At 45.7% G+C, this 11,935-nt stretch overlaps 1 protein-coding gene across 5 annotated transcripts in view; it reads left to right on the forward strand.

Annotated features, from left to right (window-relative positions):
* LOC115576902 (striated muscle preferentially expressed protein kinase) overlaps window positions 1–11,575 on the forward strand; it is a 37,235-nt gene extending 25,660 nt beyond the window's left edge. For all 5 annotated transcript variants that reach the window (XM_030409529.1, XM_030409530.1, XM_030409533.1 and 2 more), the window contains 10 exons: window positions 161–2,837; window positions 2,928–3,095; window positions 5,445–5,567; window positions 6,691–6,855; window positions 7,531–8,149; window positions 8,242–8,481; window positions 8,707–8,930; window positions 9,054–9,129; window positions 9,457–9,606; window positions 10,072–11,575. In XM_030409529.1, the coding sequence (XP_030265389.1) occupies window positions 161–2,837; window positions 2,928–3,095; window positions 5,445–5,567; window positions 6,691–6,855; window positions 7,531–8,149; window positions 8,242–8,481; window positions 8,707–8,930; window positions 9,054–9,129; window positions 9,457–9,606; window positions 10,072–10,309 (4,680 nt within the window). In that variant the 3' untranslated portion in view covers window positions 10,310–11,575. The remainder of the gene's footprint in view (window positions 1–160; window positions 2,838–2,927; window positions 3,096–5,444; window positions 5,568–6,690; window positions 6,856–7,530; window positions 8,150–8,241; window positions 8,482–8,706; window positions 8,931–9,053; window positions 9,130–9,456; window positions 9,607–10,071) is intronic.
* The last annotated feature ends 360 nt before the right edge of the window (window positions 11,576–11,935 follow it).

An 11,935-nucleotide genomic window follows, 5' to 3' on the forward strand; every position in this document is an offset into this window, starting at 1 on the left:
AACTCCAAAACCACTTAAATTTAATTGAACCCCATGTTGATTAATTCATACAAAACGAGACCCATTTGAGTCTCAAAAGTGGATGATTATCTCAGACTTTGCATCAAAAGAAGGGACATTAAATAAACTTCCTCTCATTGTCCTCCTTTGGCTTTTTCAGCGTTCGCTAATCAGCTACAAATCAAAGATGGTGATGCGGTCAATCCCGGAGCTCTTAAATGACTCATCCAGCCATGTTTCCATCGCAGTGGCGAGACATTTAAAAGAAGGCTCCCCACCGCCTTCCTCTTCCTCTGACTCGGATGCAGATGTGGATGAGCTTCCCTTTATTCCTATGCCTCTGTCGATGGTCTTCTCCGGGTCCAGGGTCTCGCTTAATGAGATCCCAGGGGACGAGGACGCCACTGCATGGCCCAGTGTTGCAGCTGATGGGACAAGGAAAAGGGATGACATGGAGATAGCAGGAGCAAGAGGAGGGGCTGTTAAGAAAAGGTTGAAAGATGAAGAGGAAACCCCGAATGAGGAGAAAACGGAAAAGACAAAACGAGCTCCCCTAAAAAAAGGATCAAGTGTGGAGTCGGAGGATTCACAAACAAAATCCAGGAGGGCGACCATGAGGAGAGGCAGCTCTGCCGATTCTGCACTGCTTCTCCATATCGACCCAGAAGAGGGAAACACCAACAGCGATTCAGAAACGAGTAACAAGAGCCTCAAAAAGGCTGTTTCTATGGAGCTACCCAATCGCAGTCCGAGCCCTAGTGCATCAAAGTTGAGCCAGGAGGATTACGCCCTCAAACTGGAACTGATGAGACAGCGGTTGCTCCGGGGAGGAAGCATGGACAAAAAGATGAGCGGCCTACGAGGGCCATTATTTGAAACACTCGGTATGGAAGAGGAGAGGCGGACTGGGTCTCTAGATCGTAATCTGAGGAGATCCAGAGCCGGGCCATCAACACTCATCAGAGCAGCATCTTCAGAGAATACTGGGGAGGACATGCCACAGACCAAAGTCTTCCGTAAAAGCGCCTCCTTCACTCAGGGGGATTCTGAGCCCATGCCCCTACACCGCAGGTTTGGAGCCCCCCTAGAGATCCCATCGGTGGGCAATGGGAGCGTAGAAGGGAAGAAGCTCCAGGAGGCGACCTCGATGTCCGCACTTACAGAACAAACAACACTGGAGTCGAAACCTGGCTCACCTACAAAGAGGACTTCCTTTATACTCCCAACGCAAGAACGACTGGACCAAGAGAACAATGTGAAAGACCACGAGGATATGGAAAGTATGAATGAGAAGAACATAACAGAGAAAAGGACCAAAAGCCAGTTAGAAAAGGCAGATAAAGGAGAATCGGAGTCTAGATCCCCGTCTGTTATTACTCCTATAATCGTAATAGAGGAGGACGATGAGGACGAAGAAAGGAAAGAAAATCAAGAGTTGCATATTAATGAAAAGGGAGACGCAGACACACGAGTAAATAGTAAACCGTCATCTGCGTATGCCAGCAGTTTATCTGACAAGGCCCTCGCTGCAGCCACGCCGACTGATCCAAAACTCACAGATTCTCCAGCATTACCTGAACATGCAGCGGTATTTTCCAAGGTAGCAACTGCTGACCGATCTCCTAGTTCTGTTTCCACATCATCAAACCCTGATCTTCCTGCCACCAGCCGCCAGCCTGTGCTCAGAACAGACATCAAAGACATCGACTCAGAGGAGGTCTTTGAAGCCAGGTTTAAGAAGCGGGAGTCGTCTTTGACCCGTGGCCTCCGCAAACTGACCAGAAACAAATCAGAGGAGAAATCACCTGTGCTCGGCCGGAAGGGGGTCGAGGGTGGTGAGGAGGTTTACAGGCCTGGGCCGAGGGGGGCGCCAATTGAAATGGTGTCCAGAGGATTACAGGAGAAATCCAAATCTGTTCAAGATCTAAGAGGGGAAGATAAGGAAACGGGGCTTGGTCTGATTGGGAGGTTTTCTTTGCGGTCAAAGAGGTCAACATCCGTTGATAAGAAGGGCGAGAAACCAAAGGAGGAAAAGAGTCAGGAAACTGCTGCAGGCAAGAGAGTTTCATGGGCGATTGGTCGCAGTAAGTCCCTGGATACAAAGGAGCTGAGCAGTGCACAGAAGCAGCTGGATGAAAGAGAACAAAGAAAAGCTGAGGAGTCATCTGTTTCTGCTATGAGGCGCAAGTTTGAGTCCAAAGTGGCGGGGATCTCTGCCAAAATAAGGACGCAGTCAGAGGAGAGAAAGGATAAAGACACTGGGGGAAGTCAGAGAGAGCTGGTGCAAAAGGATTCCAAGAAAGTCCCCGAATCTCCTGTCCTGGCGATGAAACAGAAGTTTGAAAACAAAGTGGCGGGAATATCCTCGAAAATCCGTAGTCAGTCCGAGGAGAGAAAAGAGGACGGGGAGGAAAAGAGGACGCCTCTGTTTGCCCGCCATCGTCATTCCCAGTCTGAGGGGCGAGGACTCAAGGGTATGGGCATCCCCGAGAATCAGCTCGCAAAACAAACCGGTGCCAGTACGTCCAAGGAATCAATTGAATCCACTTCTAGCGTCCAGTCCGAAAAAACCTCAGAGAGCGACAGGCGATCGCGGTGGGACAGGTGGGGTTTGACGAGGGGGAAGAGAGATAAAACCCCCTCCCAGACGGATCTGCCTTCAGCCACCCCCAAAGAGGAGGGTCTGTCAAAGAGCCAGCAGTTCATACGCTCTGCGTCGGACTTCGCCCCCGTGTTCCACATCAAACTAAAAGACCACGTCTTGTTGGAGGGCGAGTCCGTCACTCTGAGCTGCCTTCCAGCTGGAAGTCCACATCCAGGAATAACATGGATGAAAGGTATCTCACTTCAATTCCCCTGAGAATATTATGTCGTTATCAAAGCTGCTCTTCAGTCGCTCATTTTTTTTTTCTTTGTGTGATTTCCAGATCGGAAACCGCTGGAGGTGGATGACAAGGTCAACCTGATCTCCCACCCGGACGGCAGGCAGCTTCTTACAGTCATGAAGTCCAGCCTGAAGGACGATGGCGTTTATGAGTGCATAGCTACCAACCCTATAGCCACCATCACCACCTCCTGCACTCTGTCTATAGCTTGTAAGTAGCTCGTTCAGCCCATGTTTGTTCAAAGAGGATCATTCTGGTGGTTAATTTGTCATTGCAGATGGAAAGTCGGCAAAGAGCCGTTGTTTTTTTTGTTTTTTTTAATTCAGCTTCAACTGTTTACGATGTTGTTTTGCGAACTACAAAACTTTACCTGACGTTCCATCGGCACGGGTGCGAGTAGATAAAGACTTCATATTTTGTGGTGAACTTTTCCTTTAAAATAAGATTGTGTTATTTTAAGGCTATATTGCGATACACACTATAAATCATCATGGATGCTAGAACTTTGCAACGAATATCAAATATCAGACTATTTTTGATATCGCAATTTGGACAATATTGTATGGAGGACTATTAGAAATAAGAGGTAAGGAAAAATTCAACACTTGCGCCTTATTAGGATATCCAAAATCCAAGATAATACATAGTCTCACATCACAGTTATGTTATAATGATATAAATCGATTGTTGCTCAGCTCTAATTACAACACGGAGCGAGTTTTCTCACCAGACATCCAACTGCTCCTTCGTCTTTCATGCACTTACGGTAATTATCCTCATAATGTGATGTATTTTACCTAATTCAATTTTAATAGCAGGAAGAATGGTATGAATATTAATACAGTCGGAATGAATATTAATGTCAACAGATTAACTTTACAGTAGATTAGCTTAATGGATTTTCGTCGTTTTTCTCGTGTTCATCGTGTAACGGGAACAAATGATGCTTCCTGCAATTTGAAGTCAGCCGCGGCTCGTCACAGTTAACACCCCAGTCATGCCTCCGCACAAACGGAGTGTAATGAGAACAACAGCGTTGGATTCTGCCTCTGCTGCTCACAAACGCGGCGCTGATAACGAGACTTTTGAGGCGTCAGTGGAAGATGTATTTCTCAGACGTCAGATGCAATCGACTTGCGCTGGGACTTTATTTGTTTCGGCGTCGGACGTGTTACTCGTCTCAGCCGCTGATGCTTATTTGTTTCCGCTCGACAATCTATCAGCCGTGCGAAAAATACTTCAGACAGCTTATCTCGCCTGGAGCATTGGCTCTATTGTTCATGCCGGTGCACAGGCCTGATGGGAAATACGTTTGAAAAATTATAGAGATGACACTGTTGGTGTCGGGGTTTTGGTTTGGTGTGGCAACAGAACTCGAACCGTTGTCTGGCAAGTCTCTGTACTCTGCTCTCGAGAAAATCAACGTCTTTTCTTTTTCTTCTTTGGTATCTTGACTCTCAAAGTGATGAAACTGTGACATTTCTGTGCAGAACTGTAATGTAAACTATAACCAAATCGTGCTGTTTCTATGTAAACGCAGACGCTCTTAAAAGTCGGATGTGAAGTTAATGATCTGGCAAAGGAAATATGCAGTTTGTCGAGAAAAAACAACTCTCTCTTCGTCGACAGCTGAGCTTTAAGCACGAGTCAAAGTCAGACATTATCAACACACAATACTGATGATTAACAACTGTTTGACTAAGACAAGTGGTAAAAATCAACTAATAAACTAATAATAACCAAGAGCAGAACAAAATTCCATCTCGCTCACACATTAGTAAAGCTGTGCACACACACACACTGTGCTACTGAAACCACAAACATGTTGGCACACTCGCACACTTCACAGTCAAACCACCCACACACAGCACACACCCTTCAAACTGCAGACACAAAACAGTTAAAACCCTGCACACACACAGACACACTCCACCAAAAACCAACAGTAATATCTTAATACAGGTGGATTTGCTCATGACAAGCGCTGTTTTTGCAGCACTCGTGCAATCGTACTTCACATTAACAAGTCTTCTGGTATTTATGCAACGTGTAACGGTTCATCAAACTTCTTTTAAACTGTCTTTTAACTACAGTAAAAACATCAAATAGACAAAAAGATTGTTTCGTTTTCACCACGTTAATCAAACTACAAGACGAATCTAAGGCTCCTCCTGTGATGAAGGAAATCAAATCGCTCCAAAAGAGGAAGAGAAAGTGAATAAAACGTCGGCCTTTTGTTAATAAATCAGTGCCGAGGTGATAAATGTGTGCGGAAATGGCTTTTTTTTTTCAGTGGAAATTGATTGATGCTGCTGCGCCGGTTTAATCGGTAATTCTTGTTCCTGTTATGTTAAATTGGACCCCAGAAAGAGAAGCAGCCACTTTGTGGAGGCTAATTGGGATCTTTATCTGTAACACAAGGGAACAGCGGTGTGCAGACAACAAAAGGAAGAAGAGTAGGAAGAGAATTACTAGAGAAGTGTTGGTCAGTATTTGTCCTGAAAAGCCTCCACAGAGGCCGGTGTGCACTCACCTGATTTCCTCCTTGACCTCCATAAGGTGTCCCAAAACGACCGGGGACCCCTGAAGTCCCTCAGACGTACAACAACACAGCCCTGGTGCTGTGGAAGCCAGCAGACACCAAGTCGCCCTGCAGCTACACCCTGGAGAGAAAGACGGAAGGTGAGTTCATCCAAACACATAATAAAGACATAAACTGTGGCTCGTTGGCAGCTTTAAAACCACTTTCTCTCGCTGCACTTTCATCGGCGTCATGCGGTACAGCCACACGAGAAAAAAAAAAGGAAATTAAAATGTTTCAAAGGAGGTAACGCTTTGACAGTGTTTGGCTTTGCACTGCGTGTTCTCTGGGAAATGAGTTTGCAAATCCACAGACGCCACTTAGACAGAGAAAATGAGCCGGTCCACGAGGGAATAGTGACTGCTGCGATGATTCATCGCTATCTCACGGTGTGCTGGAGGAAAATTAAGTCGCACGGACTTGGAGTTGCGGACTCGAGTGTTTGTTGAATATTTATTGAACTCTTTCGGTCTGATAGATTTCACTCTGGCGTGTATTCTGCCTCTTTGCCATCTTTGCCACGAGGCGAGTGCGTCACTGCTTCATTTACATTTTAATTCATCTCTGAGCGCGCCCGAGGAAGAAACAAGACACTGTGGCGCATAATTTGTGTGAAATTTGTGCATTTCAATTTTAAAGCCTTTTTATGAAACTTGTTTTTGGTTCATGTGCATGTTCAGTTTATCTGTGTGACAACACCGCCACCTGCTGCTCAATATGTGAACTACAACAAGAGAAACAGGAGATCAGTGATTTCTTTGTCATCATTTTCAGGGTTCGTACGGTTGCTTGAAATCCTTGAAAGTACTTGAATTTCAATGTTGTGTTTTCAAGGTCTGAAAAGTGCTTGGATTTTAGTTTAAGTGCTTGAAAGTGCTTGACTCAGACTCGATAATTAATTTCTTGCTATAGTTTTTGCAATTATGAAGCATAATTTTAGATGTTTACAGCATAATACGGTGTACATAATTGTGATAAAAAGTGAAGAAAAATTTACATATAATTTATATATTCCTGATGATAAGTATTTTACCCCAGCAATAAGGTGCTGGAAAATCTTAAAAATGACCCTTAAAAGTGCTTGAATTTGACCTTGAAAAATGTGTACGAACCCTGAATTGTACTTAATATACGTATAAGTCCAATATGCATCCAAACATATGTATAAAGATCACATCAACAGCATGTAAGGTGCTTTAATTTCCTTCTTCTTCTGTCCTGTAGGTGACTCTAAATGGCTGAATGTGGCCACCGGAGTGGTCGACTGCTACTACAACGTCACCGACCTGCCAGCAGGCGGCACCTTCAGGTTCCGGGTCACCTGTACCAACAAGGCCGGACAGGGACCGCCCAGCAGCTGCTCCGCTCCGGTCAGCCTCCACCCAACAGGTATTTAAACACTTTCAGGCGCAACCAATAAAAGTCAAATCTGTTTCCAAAAACTACATAGTTCCCCTTCAAAATACAAACAGGATGTGTCAAGAGCAGCGGCGTGCACAGACTTTTTGAAGGGCAGGGGCGAAAAGAAGGGCACTTAAGCGCGTGTTTTGGCTCCCAAGAGGGCAGTTAATCATGTTTTAACCAGCCAAGGGGGCAGTTTAGTGTGTTTTGCCAACCAAGAGGGCACTTAAGCGCGTGTTTTGGCTCCCAAGAAGGCACTTTAGCGCGTGTTTTGGCTCCCAAGAGGGCAGTTAATCATGTTTTAACCAGCCAAGGGGGCAGTTTAGTGTGTTTTGCCAACCAAGAGGGCACTTAAGCGTGTGTTTTGGCTCCCAAGAGGGCACTTTAGCGCGTGTTTTGGCTCCCAAGAGGGCAGTTAATCATGTTTTAACCAGCCAAGGGGGCAGTTTAGTGTGTTTTGCCAACCAAGAGGGCACTTTAGCACGCGTTTTTGGCTCTCAGGAGGGCACTTTAGCGTGCGTTTTTGGCTCTCAGGAGGGCATTTAGCGCGCATTTTTCAACAATTGGGCCACGAGGGGGGGGGGGCGAGTGGAGTAGCTAAAATATTAAGCGTGTATTGAATCTGTATTCATTGCTGAGCAGGTATGTTGTTGTGTTTCACAGGTGGAGGAGCTCCACCTGCTGTGGCCGTTGTAAAAACAGTCCCAGCTCCGTCTGAGCCGGTCGTCACCTCCTCAGTGACCGTCCCTCCACTCCGACCAGCCCAGAACAGCGCTCCCAGGATACCTGTCACCGCCATCACTTCCGCCTCCACCTCTCCGAAAGATGCACCCCAACCCGCTGCTTCACCTCCATCCAAAATGGGCGCCGCACCCACCTCTCCATCCTCAGCCGAGGACGCTCCAAAAGTAACCTCCGCAGTCAAAGCACCTCCACCTTTTGTCGCCCCCAAACCCCAGAGTCCGGTAAACGTGGTGTCTCCTATGACCCAGACTCCAGCAGCGTCGCCTCCACCTGCTCTTGTAACGCCGCCATTGACGCCAACCAAACCAGCAGCGGCCTCCGTGCCCACGTACGTCCCCGCCACCACCGTCACTGCTCGTGTGGCCCCGACTCCTGTCTCCTTCTCTCCGCAAGTTCTCCAGAGCTCCAGCCTGAGCCCCATCGCTGACGGGGCGAGTACCCCCTCCAGAAGCACCCCATCAGGACGCGCTACACCCTCCACTGCTTTACGACAGGGGGTCCCACAGAAACCCTACACCTTCCTGGACGAGAAAGGAAGGTGAGACAGAGTGTCCTCGTCCGGGTGGAGGCCACACCTGCCTTTTTCTGCGTGTTGTAATAGAGTGAAATGTTTGTTTGTTTTTTGACCAGGGGTCGTTTTGGAGTCGTCCGAGAGTGCCGCGAGAACTCGACGGGCAAAATCTACATGGCAAAGATCATTCCCTACAGCCCGGAGAGCAAACGGGAAGTCCTGAAGGAGTACGAGATCCTGAAGTCCCTCCACAACGAGAAGGTCATGGCTCTGCACGAGGCCTACGTCACGCCGCGCTACCTGGTGCTGGTGGCAGAGTACTGCACCGGCAAAGAGCTGCTGTACAGCCTCATCGACAGGTAGGAGGCCGGATGTGTCACCTCACACCGGGATGGACAAAGTCGGGCGGACGTACATAGCGGGTGGTCAGAGAGAAGACCTTTTCATTCTGTGACAGCACGGTGCTGCAGAGAAAACATAACTAGTCATCTCCATCAGATTGCAAATACAGAAGGTTCAGTAGATTAACGTTATGTTAAAAAAACCTTTCCTCTCAGTATCAACTCTCTTTCTGCTCACTAAAGGTTCCGTTACTCCGAGGACGACGTGGCGGGTTACGCGGTCCAGATCCTCCAGGGAGTCGAGTACCTCCACAACCGCCGCGTCCTCCACCTGGACCTCAAGCCCAACAACATCATGGTGACCAACCTCAACGCCATCAAGATCGTGGACTTCGGAAGCGCTCAGAGCTTCAACCCCCTCAGCCTCAAACAGCAGGACTCTGGGGCGGGAACCCTGGAGTACATGGGTAAAAACAAGACGGTGTTGCTGTGTGTGTTGTGTGTTTAATAAACTGGGCTGTTTTAGCTTCACTATTAATGCAATCTCTCATTTTTCTACATTTACATCCTCTTGAAAAATGTGATTCAAGCTCCTGAGATGGTAAAAGGTGAAGTGGTCGGTCCTCCTGCGGATATTTGGACCGTCGGAGTCGTCACCCACATCATGCAAGTGAAGCGTCCCTTTGAAATTAACTTAACTTGTTTTTATTTAATATTCAGTTTTTGCTACAGGCTGCTAAAGCACCTAACAATTTGAAGGGCTCCTTACATTTTATTTTGAAAAAATATGCTAGATAGTGAAAATTTTAAGCAAAGACATGATAAATGATTTGGCTTTTATTCTGTGTTTTCTTAGTTGAGCGTTCAATCAATAAAATAACATTTTATATATCTGTATTTTGTTGAAGAAGGTGCCACATTTAGCCAGTTTAGTACATTTTTAAATTCTGGAACGATCCTCCTGAACTCTGATTTTTCTGTGTTTAAAACCAGGCTCAGTGGTCAGCTGCCCTTCGAAGATAAAGACCCTCTACAAGTCGAATCCAAAATCCTGATGGCGAAGTTTGACCCGACGAAACTTTACCCAAATGTGTCCCAAAGTGCCTCCGCCTTTCTCAAGAAGATGTTGAGCAGTTACCCGTGGTGAGTGCCAGCAACATTATATTTTACACTTTGTTACTTTTATTTTGGGTTATTATTTGAATAGATTTACATGCTTTAAATCTTAAAAAACTAATCTGATAACTCAGACTGTCCAGTGCTGCAGCACCTCTACTCACCCTCTGTTTGAACGCGCCTGTCTCTTTAAGAGCCCCCCCCGAAACCCCGGTGTTGTGCTCTGATTGGCGCCTGAGCCAGCGCTGCCAACAACAACAGAGCAGCTGTGCTAAATCAATTCTTACTGCCAATTTAAGCAAATGTGTGACATGGTGAGGTAGTGTGATGTCACAGCGTCACAAAATAAGGGCGGGACTATTGATGAGGCGTTTGAGGAGCACTGCTTTCTGTGGGAGAGAAGAGCTTCTGTTTACATGTATAAAACAAAAGGAAAAGGAAATTAAAAAACATGACGAGTCTCCTTTAAGTTCTGCGTGTTTGTATTCTCAGGGCTCGTCCGACGACCCGAGACTGCTTCACGCAGGCCTGGCTGCAGGACTCCTACCTGATGAAGCTGAGGAGGCAGACTCTCACCTTCACCTCCAGCCGACTCAAAGAGTTCCTGGTGGACCAACAATACCGTCGCACAGAAGGCGCCACCAAGCACAAGGTGATGCTGCGCACCTACCAGAGCTCGCCCCAGTCCACGCCGACCGGGACCGCGCCGCATGTTCCCAGCCCGAAGTGACGCGACGGCGAATAATGCAGCACCGAGGATGCAGAGTCGGATCGGCGCGCAGCGAAGCAGAAATAACAGCTTTTTGCAACAACTGCTGTGTGATGGATGTCAGCCTGCCGAGTGAGGCGCAGGTTCAGACATCCAACGGAAGAAAAAAGACGAGAGTCCACGTGTGATTCTGGAGAAACCTCAACGGGACTCTGAGATCGAAACAGGAAGAGAAAGATGACCGACCGTCGCAGAACTTCACTTCAGAACTTCTCATAAACTGTTGATCCGCTGAGAGGACACGGGATGTTCTTTTGTTTTTTTTTCTTTTTTCTGATTGATCGCACAATTTTTCTCAGTCACGTTGTGAAAAAATTGCACATTAAACATTTGGTTTTTAGCTCAGACTTTGGACTCCACTCTGCACCATCAGCCCGGAACATGTGTATCGTTACGCGTTGACGTCACTCAACTTTTAGTAGTAAAAAACACACAACTCATGTGAATGTACCATGATGTAAGCTGCTAATTTATTTCATTTTGTTTGCATTTTACTTACATTTTAAAACTCAAAACCAAAAATATTCTTTTCTTTTTTTTCTTTTTCTTTTGGTGAATCGTTTACTTTTCTCATGTTAATTTATTTGCATGTGTGCGAGCATTTCTGATTTTGAAAAATTAGCATCGAGGCAAAAAAAAAAAAGAAAAGATGATAAAATAAAAATAAGGAGTGTCTTTGTGATTGGTGTTAGGATTCACGCCGTAAAAATGAACTATTTTAGGGTGAGCTAGGACGTTTTTGGTACAACTTCTTGTTCTGTGGTTACAACTGAACTCTTCTCTGTAATAAAACTATGAAATGTAGATAAGATTTTACTTAGAAACGTCTCACACACACTGGTAAAAAAATAAATAATAATAATCGCTGTTGTTTCTCAGTATTACCCATCGGTTGGTCAGGTTTTGCTCAAATCACGATCATCCAGTCAGTGCCTAAATCGGATTGATATCCAAAAAACGTATTGATCTTGTAAATGTGTCTCCATTGAATTCACAATTGATGAAAAGCAAAAATTGGACTGCGACATTTGGACAGATTCTTACACACAGCACACGCGGTCCTTGTGAGAACAGAGCGTCTCGTGTATCGATCCCTCGCCGTGTTTCCTTTTTTGTATGAATTTGGACGGTTGACGATTTGTAAATGTACCAATTTGCGGTGTTTATATGTGGAGAAGATGTTTTTATGAGATAGTATGTAATAAACTATTGATACAATTGGAGAAATTCACTCGTCACTCTCTCTCTCTCTCTCTGAGACCCAGTTTTTTCAGACTATGAAATGAAACAAACGACACTGTGAAATCTCCTCTTGTGTGCGCTGTTTGTGTTGCTGAGGATTCCCTGGAAAAGGAGCCTGAAAATACATTTCCACCATCACACATTAAACTCTAACACATCATGACACGTCGCCATCTGACGCTGGAAACATTAATATCAAAACAATGTGTAATATCACCCTTTAACTGGTTTACAATGCTGCTTCATACGATGTCAGCTGTGATGAATTATCAGCCTGATAAAAGGAAAATTGACATTGAATGAATGAATAGTTTTATTTCGGTTACAATATGCAATACTTAAATT

This window comes from Sparus aurata, chromosome 24 (assembly GCF_900880675.1).
Source record: "Sparus aurata chromosome 24, fSpaAur1.1, whole genome shotgun sequence".
Taxonomy (NCBI): Eukaryota; Metazoa; Chordata; class Actinopteri; order Spariformes; family Sparidae; genus Sparus; species Sparus aurata.